General features: G+C 41.8%; 1 protein-coding gene across 1 annotated transcript in view; it reads right to left on the bottom strand.

Moving 5' to 3' along the window:
• The window catches only part of STX12 (syntaxin 12), a 48,793-nt gene that overhangs the window by 3,408 nt on the left and 24,286 nt on the right, over positions 1 to 21,099 (bottom strand). The window contains exons 4-8 of the mRNA XM_068269181.1: positions 20,823 to 20,960; positions 6,498 to 6,541; positions 5,844 to 5,949; positions 4,018 to 4,090; positions 2,056 to 2,138 (exon numbers count right to left, since the gene is read on the bottom strand). Coding sequence (XP_068125282.1) covers positions 2,056 to 2,138; positions 4,018 to 4,090; positions 5,844 to 5,949; positions 6,498 to 6,541; positions 20,823 to 20,960 — 444 coding nt within the window. The remainder of the gene's footprint in view (positions 1 to 2,055; positions 2,139 to 4,017; positions 4,091 to 5,843; positions 5,950 to 6,497; positions 6,542 to 20,822; positions 20,961 to 21,099) is intronic.

The following is a 21,099-nucleotide window of genomic DNA, read 5'->3' as shown; positions in this document are numbered from 1 at the left end:
CACCTTTAAAGAGAACCCGAGGTGTGTTTAAAGAATGTTATCTGCATACAGAGGCTGGATCTGCCTATACAGCCCAGCCTCTGTTGCTATCCCAAACCCCACTAAGGTCCCTCTGCACTCTGCAATCCCTCATAAATCACAGCCGTGCTGTGAGGCTGTGTTTACATCTGTAGTATCAGTCTCAGCTGCTCCCCCGACTCCTGCATAGCTCCAGTCCCTGCCCCCGTCCCTTCCCTCCAATCAGCAGGGAGAGAAGAGATGCAGGCGGGGACTGGAGTTCTGCAGAAGGCGGGGAGAGCAGCAGACTGACACTATAGAGATAAACACAGCCAGCTCTGACAAGCTGTTTGTCAGCAGCGTGGCTGTGATTTATGAGGGATTGCAGAGTGCAGGGGGACCTTAGGGGGGTTTGGGATAGCAACAGAGGCTGGGCTGTATAGGCAGATCCATCCTCTGTATGCAGATAATATTCTTCAAACCCACCTCGGGTTCTCTTTAACCCTCCTGGCGGTATAAAAAAAAAAATCCGCCAGGAGGGAGCGCAGCAGTTTTTTTTAGATTTTTTCCCCCCTATATCATGTAGAGACCCCCCCCCCCCCCCGCCCTCTTCGATCAGGAAATCCCGTTCAAAGAACGGGATTTCCTGGAGGGCTTCTCCCGTCGCCATGGCGACTGGGCGGGATGACGTCACGACGTCATTGGGAGGCAGCGCACGGGGTCTGGGGGGGGGGGGCCGTGCGGCGCGACGGATAGCGGCGATCGTGCGCGGGGCGGCGGCGATCAGTGTGCTGGCGCAGCTAGCAAAGTGCTAGCTGCGTCCAGCTAAAAAAAAAAAATTAAACAAATCGGCCCAGCAGGGCCTGAGCGGCACCCTCCGGCGGCTTACCCCGAACTACGTTCGGGGTTACCGCCAGGGAGGTTAAAGAGGGCCCTGAAGAAAATACTAATCCTAATGAGATAGGACTTAACGGAGCGCACTCCTATTAGTCAGTAAGGGCGGATCTAAATATGGGTACACAGCACTTTGGTTTTATGGGATGGGTATAGGGCTAATATATGGTACAATTTTGTAAATCCAATAAAGTGTAATATTTAACTCCTTGGCTCCCCATATATTTCTAATATGTCTGTAATTTGATGGGTGAGACTTGTGATTTTGTGGTAGATATCCCATCATCAATTTATTTAATGTAGTTTTTATATTTTGCATTGGAAAAGTTTTAGTAAAGAATTTTACAATACTATGTGTAGCTTTTAACACAATGGACCTTATACAATTCCCCTTTCCTCCTAGATGATTGGCGTGATGACAAGACAAGCCCGCACACAGAGCAGCTCCCCTTCGCACCGTGTGCGGTGATACTTCACTAGCGTGGCTGCCACTAGCGTCCGCGCTAGTGAAGTATTGCGGTAGCGATACATCATTACATTACCGCATGGCTTTTTTAAGCTGCCACTAGCGCCCGTAGAATAGAGGAAGATTAAAGTAGGTCCCACTGATTGATAAGCGCAAGCAACAGGAGGTTGCTCATGCCATTTGCCTTGATAAATCCACCCCTCACAATATCACATAGCATATCACAATAGTGAGTGTGCACTGGTAACGGAAAGCACAAAACGTATGAATATCAGTTTATAGATGAGCATGCTCAGTAGTATGAAGGACCCGTGCACAGGGGAAAAGGCAGTGCAAAAGTGGTTATGTTCTACTGGGCATGTACTTGTACATGCTTAGTCCAGATGCGCTCATCTATGGCCAGAAATCCATGCAAGTCATGCTGGGTTGAATTGGAATAGAGGGTCCTTGCCCTAGAGCAGTGGGTGGAAGGTTATCTGGAGAGCCTCTGGGCCATCCAGACACTCCCAGCTACAGAAGTATCTAACATTTTATTTTTTTTGGTTTTCAATTCAGGGGTGCTTTAAAAAGCCAACCTGTGTCAAAATGTGGTTATGAAGTTGTGATTAATGTAACAGTTATAACTAGAAGTGTCCTGCCGTCTACTCCAGTGCTTGTGGCTCTGGAATTACTCAAACGTCTAATTATTGTAAACTTACCTGATAATATGCTGCTCTCTGTAACTGTTCAGTCCCCCTTTCAACATGAACTTCAGCACTTTCAACATTGGCTTCTATACTGTCTGCAAGAGGTTATATAGAAGTTTCCATCAATTTCTATTCATCAGTTATATACAGCTCACTTAAAGAGACACTGAAGCGGAAAAAAATATGATATAGTGAATTGGTTGTGTACTATGAATAATTACTAGAAGATTAGCAGCAAAGAAAATATTCTCATATTTTTATTTTCAGGTATATAGTGTTTTTTCTAACATTGCATCAGTCTCTAATATGTGCAGATTACACAACACTCAGCATTCAAAATGATTCTTTCAGAGCAGTCTGAACTAATGACCTCTCCTCTGGCAGAGAAAAAGTAAATAGTTCAGGAACAGTTGAGATAATATAAGTCAGAAAACAGCCCTCTCCACCACTTTGAAAGTCGTAGAGCTTAATGGCTTTTTTGCATAGAGAGAACAACTGGAGTTTCTTAACTCTTCCTGTACTAGAAACAATTAGACTGATGTATCTGATCTTAATGTTTTATTTCTTAGCTGTACTACACATACAAATCATAATATAATTTTTTTTCGCTTCAGTGTTTCTTTAAGCGATTCATTTGATTAAATCTGCATTTCTCTGTATTCAATATGTTTGCACTACACTTGGACAGGTTTTGTATGCTGTAATTATGAGGTAGCAGAATTGTAATGGTCCGATTTGTGAAAAGTGTTTTTTGTAAGCCTGTGACTGCCACCTACAATTTAAATTACAGCACTTGCATTTACTGATACAGTGATTGTGCTGGGCAACTATATACTTGTGTAACGGGTTTGACCAGATTAAATAGATATATGATGCATATGAGAGGATTCTATCCATACTCTTTACACTTTTTGATGATGACTGCCTCATATCACGGCCTGTGAACTGTATTTGCTCACCTCAGAAGAAATGGCTTTTGTTAATGCCGCAAAACATGCGTCAGGCCAATCAGTCCACACTGACGTGACATATGGACTTCTAACTTGTCTTTCAGATATGTATATTGCTCTATGACTGTTAGGCTAGGTGCACACTTGGCAGTGCGTGAAAGGTTGCGTGTTCTGTCATGTGCGTTTTACATGCAATTGCGTTTTCTTCTCGCACATGCGTTTTTCATGTATTTTTTTTTATATGCGTTTTATGCAAATCACTAGGAAGTCAACAAGAAGCGGAAATACATCAGAAAAGAGTTCAGTTTTTTTTTTTTTTTTTACAAAACCACATATAGAAATGCATACATTGCGTCACCACTGACTTTCATTATGTGCGTTTTTTTGCATTTTTGAAAATATGCAACAAAACCTGCGTTTTAAAAACGCTTATTAAAACGCATACACATGCGCATTTTTACGCGTCCCATTGACCTAACACTATACGCGTTAACACTGCGTTTTACACAACGCTAGTGTCGGTTTAGTGTGTTCCATGCCTTCGTAAGTTACATTTTACAATCACTGTACTGTTAATTGTGAGCCGAAAACCCCTCATATCTTCTTTCTTGCTCCGTTATATTGCAATATAACTTCAGAAAATACCTATATACTGTAGAAATTAAACATACAAAAACTCCATGTAGATAGCATTCTCGCTGAAATGTCAACCTGGGAATAATACTGCAAGGCAAGAAAGTATTCCACTACGCCATGCAATACATTTTATGTATAATACTCCCTCCTCCCCTCAGCTTTCCATAGGCACTATACAGCTTAGAGACCTTCGTATACCAGGACATTTTTGCATTCCACCTCTAAATCTGTGTAAAACTTAAGACATTGTACAGAGGTGACAATCTACACAAATAAAAATTTTTTGCTGAAGCCAAGGCAGCTTAGGAAGACTAGCAGTATGAGAAAGCGAGTTTCCTCACATCAGGTTCCCTTTAAGATTACATCATTACAGTTGGAAGATGCTTACCAATCATTTCTCCCTGATCATGAATCATTACTGCCAAGTCTTTAAAAATCTGATTCACATCAAGGATGTCTGCCTGTGGCACAAGGAGGAAGGGGGGGGGGGGGGAATACTGTTAGACATCTTCACCATGTTGCAAAGCAAACTTATTTTAAAAAAGCCAAAACATGTTCAATAGCAGTCATTTTTCTTTTCACACACACTCTAGATTCTCAACATGCAGTAAATGTACACCAAAGGGTACTGCAGCTGGGCTCAGGGGATAGATTAACTTATCAGTGTTAAATTATTACAGCAAATGGAGAGATTAAATATGCTATCAGGGATGCCCAACTCCAGTCCTTGAGGACCATATCCATGCCAGTGTTTAGGATGGACAGAGAAATAATGTGTTCTACTTGAAGAAGCAAACCTTTGATTCAGAACCATCAATAAAATTGAGCTGTGCCAAAAATTTGAGGCTCTCGGCCCTTGAGGACTGGAGTTGGGCATCCCTGTGCTAAATCATAAACAAACCTAAGTATTTTAGTTAATTAAAAAGCATAAATGAATGTTTGGAAAGCATTCATATACCATTATGGAGAAGGAAAAAAAAAAAAAAATAACTCCCCCTCTCTTCAATAAACAGTATATTATGTACTAGTGCTGAAAGGCACAGTTCTGTTACAAACATTTTCTCAAGTATTACAGTGCGCTATGTCAAACTGAGCATAGCTGCATTATTTAAACAGTATTGTAAACAGAGGAACATCAACTCATTTGGGTATTTGTAAGGCCTTTAATAAAAGCCAATGATGAAGATTTTTCAGCCAGTTTAGATCTATGCAGAGGAGAGAAAACTGAGTTCAACAGTGGGACTATGCATCGTCGTTCAGACTTGGAGAACCAGAGGCGGACTGGAATACAAAATACTTAAAGCGGTATAAAACCCTGACATAATATTCAATAAAAACAGGTTTTCCTACTTTTTATATATCAAACGGTTAGCATATTTGCTTTTGTGCATAAGTATTATTCATTTAGAAATTATACGTTCCTAAAGCACACTAAATTTACTCTGAGAGCTGACTGCATTTTATTTATAACTGCTTTATTCATCCTCTAACTTAATCATAAAGCATTTATGCTTGTCTGACTTTGTTCAGGGGACCGGGCAGTGTGAGAGAAGGCTTTGTTTACATTTCTCACTTGATACAATTAAACACAAGGTAACATTATGTAAAGTTCGGAAGTGGCCAGCTCTGCTGGAAGGGAAGCTTCTAAAACCTGTGTTAACCCTTTGAATGCAGTTCTAGTTTAAAAAAAAAAAAAAAAATGCTGGTGTTATATAATATGCTGTAAATAATCTATTAGAGCAAAATAGAAATGCTGGGTTTCATTCCACTTTAAGAGAAGCCTATGCATCCTCCAGAGGCTCAGTGTCCTCCTCATCCCACCGCCACTCGCCAGGATCCTCTGGAAGTTTGTAGCCACATGCCTCTTCATGCATGAGCATGCCTGTGCAGTAGCACCGAGCCGCTCATGGACGAACGTCTCTGGCTTACTAAACAAGCGTTGTATTCACACAAGCAGGAATTGCGGCCATGATAACATACCAGACAAACCCGTGGAAACGGTGGGGGCAAGGACAACATGGGAAGGCTCTGCAGGATCCAGAGGCTTCCCCCTTTCTAGGCAAGAATCAATTTTTTCCACTAATCCGCCTCAGGTACACTTGCCAGTGATTCCAAAAAATTGTCAATGTATGGCTGCATACAGTTATATAACTCTCCACAGACATCAGCTGTATAGCATAACTAATTCCCACACACCAATCATGTCAACAATACCTCTAATTTCTTGATGGCGCTTTCTCTCTCTTTTATAAGCTCCAGGTCCTGTTCAGTTATTCCAAGATCTTCTTCCTGGTCCTGCATCTGGTTCCAGTCCTCATTGCTTATATACAGAAGTAAAAAAAAAAAAAAAAAAATACCATTACAATACGTTTACCATAGAAAACACACACACACACACACACACACACACACACACACACACACTTTTTCATGTGACAAAACGTAAAAAAAAAAAAAGTTTAGGAGTATTTGCATGACAATGCACTATTTGTGGCAATCTCATATGATAAACAGTGTACATAGCACAATCAAAATGTCCATTATCCTCAAATGTTAATAACCCTGAAGAAAATCCTTTGTCTTGGGGCACAATATCAAACTGGCAGTATGCACCTTCGTTTTATTCATTATACCAAGCTCCATCAAAGACAACAACGCTTCAGTTATTGCTGCTCGGGGTAAGTTGCCCACACGGCATACTTCTTTGGTCCCACATAAGGAAAAGGTTGGAAAGCATTTATACACGTACTGAAACACTGAAATAGACGCCTCTAAGCCTGTACAAATCTTCTGACACATACAAAATTTAGTTCTCATTTAGTAGAATCTGAAGAAACTGGTAAATTACAATATTTATACTATACTTACTTATCAAATGAAACCAGCTGCTCTTCCTTCTGCCTTTCATCTGCCTGAAAGTAAAATAGAATTCAATGGGCAGAACAGAAACATTTTTGATTGTAGAAAAATCTTGCAAACGCCTATTAGATCTGATCTTCATCTGTCTGAAGTCAGAATAATTTCAAGCACTGATGGAAAAGATAAGTATAGTAGCTTTTGGAACTTCCTTAGAGGAACCATATAGTGAGCGGAATACAGAGGCTTTCATCTTTATTACTTAGTAAACAATGCCTGTTGCCAAGCTGTTATATTTACCTTTTAGCCTCAGGGCCCGTTTCCACTGGAGCGAATCTGTATGCGTTTCCTGCATGCAGATTCTCATAGACAATATAAGTGGATGGGACTGTTTCCACCTGTCAGGATTTCTGAGTGTTTTGCTGTGCAGAAAAAAAATCTGCACGGCAGAGCCATCAGAATTGCATACCGCTATGTGATTCGCATACAATGTATTTAATAGGGAATTCGCATGTGGTTTTGGTATGCGAATTTTCATGGAATCAATGGAAAAGCATACAGGCACTGCCATGGTTAAAATCGCATACATAGTCATCCATGTGAATTTGCATGAAAATTCGCATACAACCGCATGCAAAATTCACAAATTTTTACCGCTGCGATTCCCACCGCACAAGTGGAAACGGGCCCTCAGTCATGTCTGGAGTCACATACCTGAAACAAGCCTACAGCCAGTGAGTCATACTTGGGACACAACAGCTGCTTACTAGTTTTGGTAACTGGTTCAGAAGGCACTAAAAGCAGAGGACCAATCTGCACTGGCAAGCAGCATTTAAAAAAAGGGAAGAGGTCTCAAGGGGGTTTGATATTACCGTTACCATTACTACCAGAAGCAGCATATCCCAAGTTACACTATGAGCACAACCCGTGGTACTAGAGTACCGAGAGCATTGTTACAGTTATGCACGTTAACAATACACGTTACCGTAGCAACGCTCACGTTAGTAGAGTACCGCTGGTCACAGTAATCGCAACGTTACTATTGCTGTGAGCTTTCTGTGCACAGCATTACCACCACAGCTTTGTGCATCGACCCCAAGATCCCTTTAGCCTTTTTTTTTAAATGTAGCAATACAAAGCTACAAGGGCATAATCAAGTCCACTTCTTCAGTGACCCCAAATAACATTGACCATACAAAATGGTTATTCTAAAAGTGTTCCCAGTGCATGAGAAAGCAGTTTAATCAGACATATTACTATCCAAAACTAAAAAAAAAAAAAAAAAAAAAAAACTGCCAGGTTGAAGTCTACCCTGAAGTGCTCATGTCAAGATTAGTGTACAGGGTGGGCCATTTATATGGATGGATACACCTTAATAAAATGGGAATGGTTGGTGAGATTAACTTCCTGTTTGTGGAACATTAGTATATGTGAGGGGGGAAACTTTTCAAGATGGGTGGTGACCATGGCAGCCATTTTGAAGTCGGCCATTTTGAATCCAACTTTTGTTTTTTCAATAGGAAGAGGGTCATGTGACATCAAACTTATTGGGAATTACACAAAAAAAAAAAAATGGCGTGCTTGGTTTTAACTTAAACTTGTAAATAACTCATGAAAGAATAAAGTTATCTTTGTTTACAGCCATTGATATGTCACTGAGATTAACACGTGAGGAGCGGATAGAAATTGGTGTGCTTGGTTTTAACATAACTTTATTCTTTCATGAGTTATTTACAAGTTTCTGACCACTTCTAAAATGTGTTCAATGTACTGCCCATTGTGTTGGATTGTCAATGCAACCCTCTTCTCCCACTCTTCACACACTTATAGCAACACGGCAGGAGAAATGCTAGCACAGGCTTCCAGTATCCGTAGTTTCAGGTGCTGCACATCTCGTATTTTTACAGCATAGACAATTGCCTTCAGATGACCCCAAAGATAAAAGTCTAAGGGGGTCAGATTGGGAGACCTTGGGGGCCATTCAACTAGCCCACAACCAATCTACTTTCCAGGAAACCGTTCATCTAGGAATGCTTGGACCCGACACCCATAATGTGGTGGTGCACCATCTTGCTGGAAAAACTCAGGGAATGTGCCAGCTTCAGTGCATAAAGAGGGAACATCATGTAGCAATTTCGCATATTCAGTGACCTTGAGGTTTCCATTGACGAAGAATGGCCCCACTATCTCTGTACCCATATACCACACCATACCATCAATTGTTTTGTTCTAACAGTCTTGGAGGGATCTATCCAATGTGGGTTAGTGTCAGACCAATAGCGGTGGTTTTGTTTGTTAACTTCACCATTCATATAAAAGTTTGTCTCATCACTGAACAAAATTTTCTGTGTAAACTGAGGGTCCTGTTCCAATTTTTGTTTTGCCCATTCTGCAAATTCAGTGCGCAGATCTGGGTCATCCTCGTTACAATACAATAACATTTGTAAAGCGCTTCTCTCCCATAGGACTCAAAGCGCATAGTTGTGTCTCAGATTAATACAGGGTTGCAGGCTGGGTTGTGTTACAGAGGAGATAGTCAAATGTTCATGAATGCCAGACTGAAGAGGTAGGTTTTCATTTTAGACTTCCAGGGATGAAGCTCTCCTGATTGGGTGTGGCAGGGAGTTCCAAAGTGTAGGGGCAGCATGACAAAAGGCTCTGTCTCCAAAGGTTTTGAGGTGGACTCTGGGGGTGACCAAGGTGTTACGTCCTTTTGATCTAAGATTGTGTGTGTGTGTGTGTGTGTGGGGGGGGGGGGGGGTGATGTAGTTGCAACAAGTCCTTCAGGTATCCAGGGCCCAGATTGTGCAAGGATTTGAATGTCAGTAAGCCAATCTTAAACGGAATTCTCCATTTTATCGGTAGCCAGTGGAGTAAGCACAGGGTTGGTGTTATGTGGCAATGGCGGGGTTGGCTCATTAACAGCCTTGCGGCGGCATTCTGTACTGATTGCAGGCGGCGTAAGTCTTTCTTATGCAGGCCTGTGTAGAGGATGTTGCAGTAGTCTAACCTTGATGTGACGAAGGCATAAACTAGGGTTGGAAGATCCTCTGAAGGAATTAGGGGTTTAATCCTTGCAATATTCCTTAGATAAAAGAAGGAATGTTTCACAACAGCTGAGATTTGATTCCTGAAGCTTAGTTTCCCATCAATCAGTACTCCCAGGATGCACACACAGTCTGAGTTGTTCAGGTCTGAGCTCCCTATCCTTAGCTGTGTTGGTTGAGACTGGGGCTGCTTTGCTGTTGAGCCCTGGCCCTCGATAACAAGAACCTCAGTTTTGTCAGCATTAAGTTTTAGCCAATTATTATTCATCCACTCCTGAAGCTCGTTAAGATGCTGCAGTAGCTGGAGTTTGTAAGGGTGCCATTTGTGAGTAGCTAATATTCGCCGAAGGGATGTTCGACTAATGCCACTCTCCAGTGACATGCGAGTGCTACGCTGTGGGCTCTTGCTGAATGAAGCTAGGTCAGCCACTGATGTTTATTCATTAGTGACAGATTTCATGCGTCCACATTTTGGCAAATCCAACACTGAACAAGTTTCACGAAACTTAGCAAGCAGTTTGCTAACTGTAGCATGGGAGATGGGTGGTCTCATAGGGCGTCTTGCATTGAAATCTGCCAGGGCTGTGGAGTCGGTCCAAAAATCCACCGACTCCGACTCCTCAGTTTAGGATTCCACCGACTCCGACTCCACGACTCCTCTAATTTGCATATTACAATTTTGTTGATTAAAAGTATGTAACATGTAATTCGTCTCTTAACTGCCAACGCTTAGGAATTTTACAAGACAACTGACGTGAGAAGGATATGTAGACTACTATATTTATTCCCTTTAGACTAAAACTAGTCCTTGGTAAGAGTACTTGTAAAAGGTACAAACCGGAACAAAGAACATCTATCAGGCCCTAGGCAATGTAAGTGTGGGTACATGTAAGAATGATGTGCAGGTACTCTGCAGGGGAATGAGGAGATTCTTCCTCTATAACACATTCTTCATGCACAATCTGTACATGGATCAGGCCCTAGGCAATGTAAGTGTGGGTACATGTAAGAGTGGTGTGCAGGTACTCTGCAGGGGAATGAGGAGATTGTAAACAGACAACACCTCTGTGTTCAATGTGCACAGCATTCTCAGTGGATTCCCTGCAGCTCTGTGGGGAGTGCATATGTAGAGTATAGTACTACTGTGTAACAAAGTAAACCTGAGACAGATGAAATTAAAGTTTTATACATACCTGGGGCTTCCTCCAGCCGCCTTCAGGATAATCAGTCCCTCGTTGTCCTCCTCCACCACCTGGATCTTCTGCTATGAGTCCAGGTACTTGAGCCAGTCAGGCGTAGTGCGCATGCACACACTCCGCCGCCAGGAGCATACTACACCTGTGCAGCATTATTGCGCAGGTGCAGAATGTTCCTGGCTGTGGGAGCGGCATGTGGCCGGACAGCGCTGACTGGCTGAATTACCAGGACTCATAGCAGAAGATCCGGGTGGTGGAAGACAGTGAGGGACTGATTAGCCTGAAGAAGGCTGGAGGAAGCCCCAGGTATGTATAAAACTTTACTTTTCATCCGTCTCAGTTTCCCTTTAATTTGTAGTCACCAAACCAAATTTTAATAACATATCAAATTATTTGATTTCATCAGCAAAGGGAGTGCATACATTTGCATAAATCAGCATCAATGCAGAATTATTTCCATCTCATTGACCATCTCTATTAGTGACATGGCTACACATCAGGCTTTATACTTACAGCATAGATGTTATTTAGTATATATGAGATTCCGGTGTACACATCATATATACAGTCACAATCAGATATGTATATCTGACCTTAAAAATACGGGGACTGCTTTATTGAAGCAGCACAAGTAACTAATTTTGATTGGTTTATTTCATTTTTGTGGACTGAGCACAGCTATTACTGTATATATAGTGTATATATACATTATTTTTAATGACTTTTATCTGAGAAATAGAACATTTTATCATATTTTCTATTTTAATTACAGTTACAAATTCATTAGGAGTCGGAGTCGGAGTCGGTGCATTTTTTCCCGACTCCGACTCCAGGCACCAAAAATTGCCCGACTCCACGACTCCGACTCCACGACTCCGACTCCACAGCCCTGAAATCTGCTGCAATGACCCGGTTACTGCGTTCAGACATCAACACAATTTCTATCCGCTCCTCACGTGATAATCTCAGTGACATATCAATGGCTGTAAACAAAGAGAAACTTGTAAATAACTCATGAAAGAATAAAGTTACGTTAAAACCAAGCACACCATTGTTTTTCTTGTGAAATTCCCAATAAGTTTGATGTGTCACTTGGCCCTCATCCTATTGAAAAACAACAAAAAACAAAAGTTGGATTCAAAATGGCCAACTTCAAAATGGCCGCCATGATCACCACCCATCTTGAAAAGTTTCCCCCCTCACATACAGTATACTCAAACAATACTTATAGAGTGCGCTACCCCTTCCCAATGTCCAACAGCTCCACACAAGTCCCTTTCCGGCACGTCTTCCACTGTTTAACGTCCAGCATACAGGTACTCCGATCGTGTTGGCCCGTTATTAATTCACATATGTAAAAAGAAAGAGATAAGCAGACAAGAAATCATAGTGCGATCCGTTTGTATCGAAACCTTGTGGGGACCTTCACCCTATGGGGTCCACTTGTGATTTTTATAGTGGGATCACCTCTATATCTGTGACCAATTAGCCAACAATTAGCACGCTCACCTTGCTGCCAGGCTGCCCAGCCCCACAGACAGCAACAGCACTTTAAGGGTTAACCAGTTCCTCTGTGGCAGTTGATGACTCATCCAATCTCAAATAAAGCAATAAAATACTATCATAGTGCAATATTGTTTCCACAACAACTAGAATCTTACATCAGTTCACATCTATTGTTCTCCTGCTCACCCTTTATTCCTGCTGTCCACACTCACAGACAGCTGTCCACGCTTATGGGTGTGCAGTCTCAACCTCACTGGTTATAGTCAGATTCCACCTCCACACTTTGATGGCAAGATGTTAGGCATATATCTATAGGCTAAAACACTTCCAATAGTGTAAAATCCACGATTTATTGTATAAAAATTAAGAGTTATACTCACAAACATCAAAATAAAAAGCGCATTTAGGTTTAAAACACTCAGGGGACGTCTCCTCCTGCTGCTGGTCGCTTCCCTTCCAGGCTCCGCCCTACGCGTTACGTCATACGACTCATCAGGGGCTATTGGTTGGGAAGCGACCCAGCAGTCTTATATATTCCCATAGCTCATTTACATAACTCACACATGTGGTTACTAGACAAAATCACTCCTAATTTTTACATACCTAAAACGATGCTTTCTTAAAACATTATTCCTTATGCCTTTCCCACTCCATCTTGTACTTACTTCCACTCTATTAATTCCTATTATGCCGCTCCGATTCATGCCAAAATTCCTAATAGAATCAATATCCTGCACGCCTACCCCAAACTACATTACCCATCTTTCCCAACTCTCGCATCCTCGCGAGACTAGGGACATCTTACTGCGCACCCGCACGCACTTCATTATGCACCCAGAGGGACTACATTACCCATATTCCCACGATCTCGCAATCTCGCGAGGCTTGGGCGCCATGACATCTTTCCCAACTCTCGCATCCTCGCGAGACTAGGGACATCTTACTGCGCACCCGCACGCACTTCATTATGCACCCAGAGGGACTACATTACCCATATTCCCAAGATCTCGCAATCTCGCGAGTCTTGGGCGCCCTGTCATCCAGCGCAGCCCGGCCCCTCAGACTACACTACCCATACTGCCCATAGCCTCGCGAGACTCGGTGAACCCTATTCCGCAGTTAGAATACTTTGCCTAATGCGTTCAGGTTGCCTGGCAACACCTCCTCCTACATACCCTAAAACACGGAACCCATAAACTCTCCCCAACCCCAGAGACTCCCTCACTTTTAACCCATCATTACCCGCTATACTTCCTCCCCCCACCCACTGTTGCTCCACACAGTTTTTAACTCTATATCTCTTGTGAATAATCATCTTACATATATCCCTTGTGAATACTCATCTTACATATATCATCTCTGTGCAAATCCTTTACTATAACATTTACACCTTTGTGTATACACCTCTTTTACATTGTTCTTTTCAATATTCTTATCTCCAGTGATATATCTCCCCTCTACTGTCCACACTATTTCCATCACCCCCCTTAATGCAATATTCTTATTTCTAACCACATTTTAAACATGTGAATCCCCTGATCATATTATCATACTCACTAATTACGTATATTACAACCATATATATTCCAACTCCTCTTATCTCCCGTGATATTTTTCTTTTGATAACCATTTATTCCCCACTTAACTACAATACTCTTATTCATATGCACCTACTGAACTCATGTGCCAGCTGTTCTTATTACACACCCACCAATTTTGTGTATTATACCAAACACCCCATATGCAATCCAACTAGTTAATTAACATACTTAATTAATTGTTCATAACCTCCAACTTTATTGTAATAACCAACCTCAAAAAGCCCCTAAACCATTGTGTCCCCCCTTATTACCCCCTACCTCCCTGAACAACTCATCTGGCACATATTACTCATAATACCTCCCAATCCCACACCATTATATTAATTCATAGTGATTATAGCATTGTACCCTATCTACCTTACCCCAATAGTGATTATTTAATTTTTTCTCACAGTACTTCTAGTTCAATTGTCATAGTGAACCACCTAAGGTTCCAAACTTGTAAACCAGGCCCCAAGATTCCTCGGGAAGTCCACTGTGGGCATTGCAGATCTATACTATAAGCAACATCCCACATATCCAATTTATCTAAAGTTCTAATCATCTGAAATGAAACAGTTCAAATCCAATTCCACGTTTAGACCACTAGGTGTCATAGTCTTCATTTCGAATATCCACTTTGTCTCTAATTTAGAGATCTCACGTGTCTTATGGCAGCCTCTCCAGTTGCCTGATAGTTTCTCGATTGCACAGAACTTCATGTGGTTGGGATCTTTCTGATGACACAACTTAAAGTGTTTAGACACACTATGTCCCTCAAACCCACGCTCAATGTTGTACACATGCTCGGATATCCGTTTCCTCAGTAATCTAGTCGTCCTCCCAATATATTGGTAACCACACGTGCACCATAATAGATACACCACGTGTGTTGAATTGCATGTGATACAATCCTTCAGCTTATATGATCGTCCAGTCACTTCAGACACAATTTCATATTTTCTTTCTGAACGGGTTGCATTACACGGTCCACATTTCCTGCACGGGAAAAAACCTTTCCTACCCAACATATCCCCTCTTCTTTGTTGTGGACCATCCACATACGAAGGCACTAGAATATTCTGTAGATTGCGGGCTTTTCTGTATATGAATTTGGGTCGGGGTGGTAGGTGCTGTCCCAATATATGATCACTCCTAAGTATATTCCAATGTCTTTGGATTATCTTTTCAATCTCCCTATATTGGCTGTTATAATCCAGGAATATGGCAAAATCTAGTTTCCCTTCCATTCCACTTCCATCATTCCTATCCCTCAGAAGAATCTCCCTATCCATTAGCTCAACCTTCCTAAACTCCTCCCATAACATAGTCCTATCATATCCTTTCTCCTCAAACCTTTTGATTAGGATTCCACTCTGCTCTCTGAAATCCCCCTCGTTGGTACAATTCCGTTTTATCCGACAAAATTGTCCTTTCGGGATATTCATTAGCCATTTTTCATGATGGCAGCTGCCCCTCGGAATGTATCCATTCCTATCTGTTTTCTTAAAGAAGTTTTTAGTTGTAATTCTCCTTCCTTCTTTTTTCAATTCCAAATCCAAAAAGTTTATGCTAATGTCACTACTTGTTGCTGAAAGTACAATCCCTAAGTTATTATGATTGAGCCAATTCATATATTCATCTATATTCTTCTGACCTTTTTTCCACACTAACAATAGGTCGTCAATATAACGCCACCATTGCTGTACCTGTGTGCTCCTTTCATCTTCGATGACCTGCCTTTCCCATTTGTCCATAAATATATTCGCAAGGCTGGGGGCATACTTTGCCCCCATTGCACATCCCACCTTCTGTCTATAGTAGTCCCCTGCATACCAAAAGTAATTGTGCTTCAGTGTGTATACCAGAAGCTGGATAAGGAAATCGATTTGTTGAAATTTTAACCTACCCTCCCGTACTAATGCTTAGTACGGGAGGGTAGGTTAAAATTTCAACAAATCGATTTCCTTATCCAGCTTCTGGTATACACACTGAAGCACAATTACTTTTGGTATGCAGGGGACTACTATAGACAGAAGGTGGGATGTGCAATGGGGGCAAAGTATGCCCCCAGCCTTGCGAATATATTTATGGACAAATGGGAAAGGCAGGTCATCGAAGATGAAAGGAGCACACAGGTACAGCAATGGTGGCGTTATATTGACGACCTATTGTTAGTGTGGAAAAAAGGTCAGAAGAATATAGATGAATATATGAATTGGCTCAATCATAATAACTTAGGGATTGTACTTTCAGCAACAAGTAGTGACATTAGCATAAACTTTTTGGATTTGGAATTGAAAAAAGAAGGAAGGAGAATTACAACTAAAAACTTCTTTAAGAAAACAGATAGGAATGGATACATTCCGAGGGGCAGCTGCCATCATGAAAAATGGCTAATGAATATCCCGAAAGGACAATTTTGTCGGATAAAACGGAATTGTACCAACGAGGGGGATTTCAGAGAGCAGAGTGGAATCCTAATCAAAAGGTTTGAGGAGAAAGGATATGATAGGACTATGTTATGGGAGGAGTTTAGGAAGGTTGAGCTAATGGATAGGGAGATTCTTCTGAGGGATAGGAATGATGGAAGTGGAATGGAAGGGAAACTAGATTTTGCCATATTCCTGGATTATAACAGCCAATATAGGGAGATTGAAAAGATAATCCAAAGACATTGGAATATACTTAGGAGTGATCATATATTGGGACAGCACCTACCACCCCGACCCAAATTCATATACAGAAAAGCCCACAATCTACAGAATATTCTAGTGCCTTCGTATGTGGATGGTCCACAACAAAGAAGAGGGGATATGTTGGGTAGGAAAGGTTTTTTCCCGTGCAGGAAATGTGGACCGTGTAATGCAACCCGTTCAGAAAGAAAATATGAAATTGTGTCTGAAGTGACTGGACGATCATATAAGCTGAAGGATTGTATCACATGCAATTCAACACACGTGGTGTATCTATTATGGTGCACGTGTGGTTACCAATATATTGGGAGGACGACTAGATTACTGAGGAAACGGATATCCGAGCATGTGTACAACATTGAGCGTGGGTTTGAGGGACATAGTGTGTCTAAACACTTTAAGTTGTGTCATCAGAAAGATCCCAACCACATGAAGTTCTGTGCAATCGAGAAACTATCAGGCAACTGGAGAGGCTGCCATAAGACACGTGAGATCTCTAAATTAGAGACAAAGTGGATATTCGAAATGAAGACTATGACACCTAGTGGTCTAAACGTGGAATTGGATTTGAACTGTTTCATTTCAGATGATTAGAACTTTAGATAAATTGGATATGTGGGATGTTGCTTATAGTATAGATCTGCAATGCCCACAGTGGACTTCCCGAGGAATCTTGGGGCCTGGTTTACAAGTTTGGAACCTTAGGTGGTTCACTATGACAATTGAACTAGAAGTACTGTGAGAAAAAGTTAAATAATCACTATTGGGGTAAGGTAGATAGGGTACAATGCTATAATCACTATGAATTAATATAATGGTGTGGGATTGGGAGGTATTATGAGTAATATGTGCCAGATGAGTTGTTCAGGGAGGTAGGGGGTAATAAGGGGGGACACAATGGTTTAGGGGCTTTTTGAGGTTGGTTATTACAATAAAGTTGGAGGTTATGAACAATTAAGTATGTTAATTAACTAGTTGGATTGCATATGGGGTGTTTGGTATAATACACAAAATTGGTGGGTGTGTAATAAGAACAGCTGGCACATGAGTTCAGTAGGTGCATATGAATAAGAGTATTGTAGTAAAGTGGGGAATAAATGGTTATCAAAAGAAAAATATCACGGGAGATAAGAGGAGTTGGAATATATATGGTTGTAATATACGTAATTAGTGAGTATGATAATATGATCAGGGGATTCACATGTTTAAAATGTGGTTAGAAATAAGAATATTGCATTAAGGGGGGTGATGGAAATAGTGTGGACAGTAGAGGGGAGATATATCACTGGAGATAAGAATATTGAAAAGAACAATGTAAAAGAGGTGTATACACAAAGGTGTAAATGTTATAGTAAAGGATTTGCACAGAGATGATATATGTAAGATGAGTATTCACAAGGGATATATGTAAGATGATTATTCACAAGAGATATAGAGTTAAAAACTGTGTGGAGCAACAGTGGGTGGGGGGAGGAAGTATAGCGGGTAATGATGGGTTAAAAGTGAGGGAGTCTCTGGGGTTGGGGAGAGTTTATGGGTTCCGTGTTTTAGGGTATGTAGGAGGAGGTGTTGCCAGGCAACCTGAACGCATTAGGCAAAGTATTCTAACTGCGGAATAGGGTTCACCGAGTCTCGCGAGGCTATGGGCAGTATGGGTAGTGTAGTCTGAGGGGCCGGGCTGCGCTGGATGACAGGGCGCCCAAGACTCGCGAGATTGCGAGATCTTGGGAATATGGGTAATGTAGTCCCTCTGGGTGCATAATGAAGTGCGTGCGGGTGCGCAGTAAGATGTCCCTAGTCTCGCGAGGATGCGAGAGTTGGGAAAGATGTCATGGCGCCCAAGCCTCGCGAGATTGCGAGATCGTGGGAATATGGGTAATGTAGTCCCTCTGGGTGCATAATGAAGTGCGTGCGGGTGCGCAGTAAGATGTCCCTAGTCTCGCGAGGATGCGAGAGTTGGGAAAGATGGGTAATGTAGTTTGGGGTAGGCGTGCAGGATATTGATTCTATTAGGAATTTTGGCATGAATCGGAGCGGCATAATAGGAATTAATAGAGTGGAAGTAAGTACAAGATGGAGTGGGAAAGGCATAAGGAATAATGTTTTAAGAAAGCATCGTTTTAGGTATGTAAAAATTAGGAGTGATTTTGTCTAGTAACCACATGTGTGAGTTATGTAAATGAGCTATGGGAATATATAAGACTGCTGGGTCGCTTCCCAACCAATAGCCCCTGATGAGTCGTATGACGTAACGCGTAGGGCGGAGCCTGGAAGGGAAGCGACCAGCAGCAGGAGGAGACGTCCCCTGAGTGTTTTAAACCTAAATGCGCTTTTTATTTTGATGTTTGTGAGTATAACTCTTAATTTTTATACAATAAATCGTGGATTTTACACTATTGGAAGTGTTTTAGCCTATAGATATATGCCTAACATCTTGCCATCAAAGTGTGGAGGTGGAATCTGACTATAACCAGTGAGGTTGAGACTGCACACCCATAAGCGTGGACAGCTGTCTGTGAGTGTGGACAGCAGGAATAAAGGGTGAGCAGGAGAACAATAGATGTGAACTGATGTAAGATTCTAGTTGTTGTGGAAACAATATTGCACTATGATAGTATTTTATTGCTTTATTTGAGATTGGATGAGTCATCAACTGCCACAGAGGAACTGGTTAACCCTTAAAGTGCTGTTGCTGTCTGTGGGGCTGGGCAGCCTGGCAGCAAGGTGAGCGTGCTAATTGTTGGCTAATTGGTCACAGATATAGAGGTGATCCCACTATAAAAATCACAAGTGGACCCCATAGGGTGAAGGTCCCCACAAGGTTTCGATACAAACGGATCGCACTATGATTTCTTGTCTGCTTATCTCTTTCTTTTTACATATGTGAATTAATAACGGGCCAACACGATCGGAGTACCTGTATGCTGGACGTTAAACAGTGGAAGACGTGCCGGAAAGGGACTTGTGTGGAGCTGTTGGACATTGGGAAGGGGTAGCGCACTCTATAAGTATTGTTTGAATATTTGAGATGTACATGTAGCATCTGGTTTTCGAGTTGCAGCAGGCCTTGACATAGAGGGGAGGGTGATAATAGGGGAGCGCAATTGAAAGACTATATAGTGTTACACATACAGTATACTAATGTGCCACAAACAGGAAGTTAATGTCACCAACCATTCCCATTTTATTAAGGTGTATCCATATAAATGGCCCACCCTGTATATTTGTCAGTGTTGTTTAAAGTACCCCTAAAGCCTGGTAAAAAGAAAAAGAAAAAAGTTAGCTACTTTGCTTAGTAGTGTGAAGCCTATTTATAAACCAGAGGCCTTCCATATCTTCTTACACCTCACCGTTTTACCGAATGGTCCCTCTAAACATATATTTAATTCATGCTTTGGTGCAGGTGCGTATCATTCTACTGGGAATGCCCAAACCTTGCTCTCACATGTCCAAACTGGACTGTACTTGTTTGGGCCCGCGGCCAGAAAAAGAAAAAAAAAATATATATCTAATAGCACTGATATAAGTGCCATTCCTCTCCAGTGCTGGTATCCTGACTTGACAAAGACACACTGGCGTGTTGAAACACGTCATCATCATCACCCAGCACACGGAGCTTGTCTGGACTCCAGACCTACCACGTACCCTTGTTGATGTCCCCCGCTGGCCACGGTAGACGTCCGAGGAGTGGAACATTGAGCATATGCTTGCAAATGTATGCGATCTTGTACATGCATTTCTTTTGCAATTTGCACTAAATTAAAAAGGTATTGCACCATAGAAGCGCTCTTCGCCTTTTTCTGAAACTGTATAATACAGCCTGAGCACAGACCCTCCAAAGCCTGTAAACTGGATAAGGAAGTGTCTTAGTACACCCATTAGCAAGCATTCTGTTCTGCACTCCTGAGATCAAACTTCCACCAAGAGTGACTGCACTTTGCAGAACAATTGGCACCCCTCTCTCCTACACTGAATGCTGCTGTACAGGAGATTCATAATTACAAACTTAGTGAGCTAGTGTAATTTGATCTCCCAGCTGTCTTCCAAGTTGAAAGCCAATATGTAAACACAGGAGTTTAACACTCTCTGTGCTCCCAGCAAACCAGGAAATAACTAAAATGCAGCATCTCTGAAGGAGCTCTATAAGCTTCAACAAGGAAATGTTTTTCTGCGAAGATTATGCAGTTGCTTATCTTTTGGAGCAGAGAGGAAGTTCTGATTTCAGGTCCGCATAGTACTTTCCTAGCCAATGCAAGTCATATGTCTGCCTCCTACACTGTAAATGACAAGAGAAGGTTAGAACTATACGTACTGACAGGCGGGATCCGGCTCTTGCACGAGCAATGGTCTCCTTTTCCTTCTGTGACACTTGTCTCTGGACAGCTTGGAAACGGTTAAGTGCTGCGGAGAAATCATTCATAAGCCGCTCCTTCTGGAGCTTCTGCTGACGCTGTGAGATTCAGGAAATGGGGAGAAAAAAAAAAAATACAGACATCATCAATATAGTGAAGTAATGAATTCATATGATGAAATCTATTCCAAAGATTGGACATTATCACCAGCTTGCCGTAATCTTTCCTAATACAGTG

This window comes from Hyperolius riggenbachi, chromosome 2 (genome assembly GCF_040937935.1).
Source record: "Hyperolius riggenbachi isolate aHypRig1 chromosome 2, aHypRig1.pri, whole genome shotgun sequence".
In the NCBI taxonomy this organism is placed as follows: Eukaryota; Metazoa; Chordata; class Amphibia; order Anura; family Hyperoliidae; genus Hyperolius; species Hyperolius riggenbachi.
The sequence above is the reverse complement of the archived record's forward strand: the minus strand, read 5'-3'. Positions and strand labels throughout refer to the sequence as shown.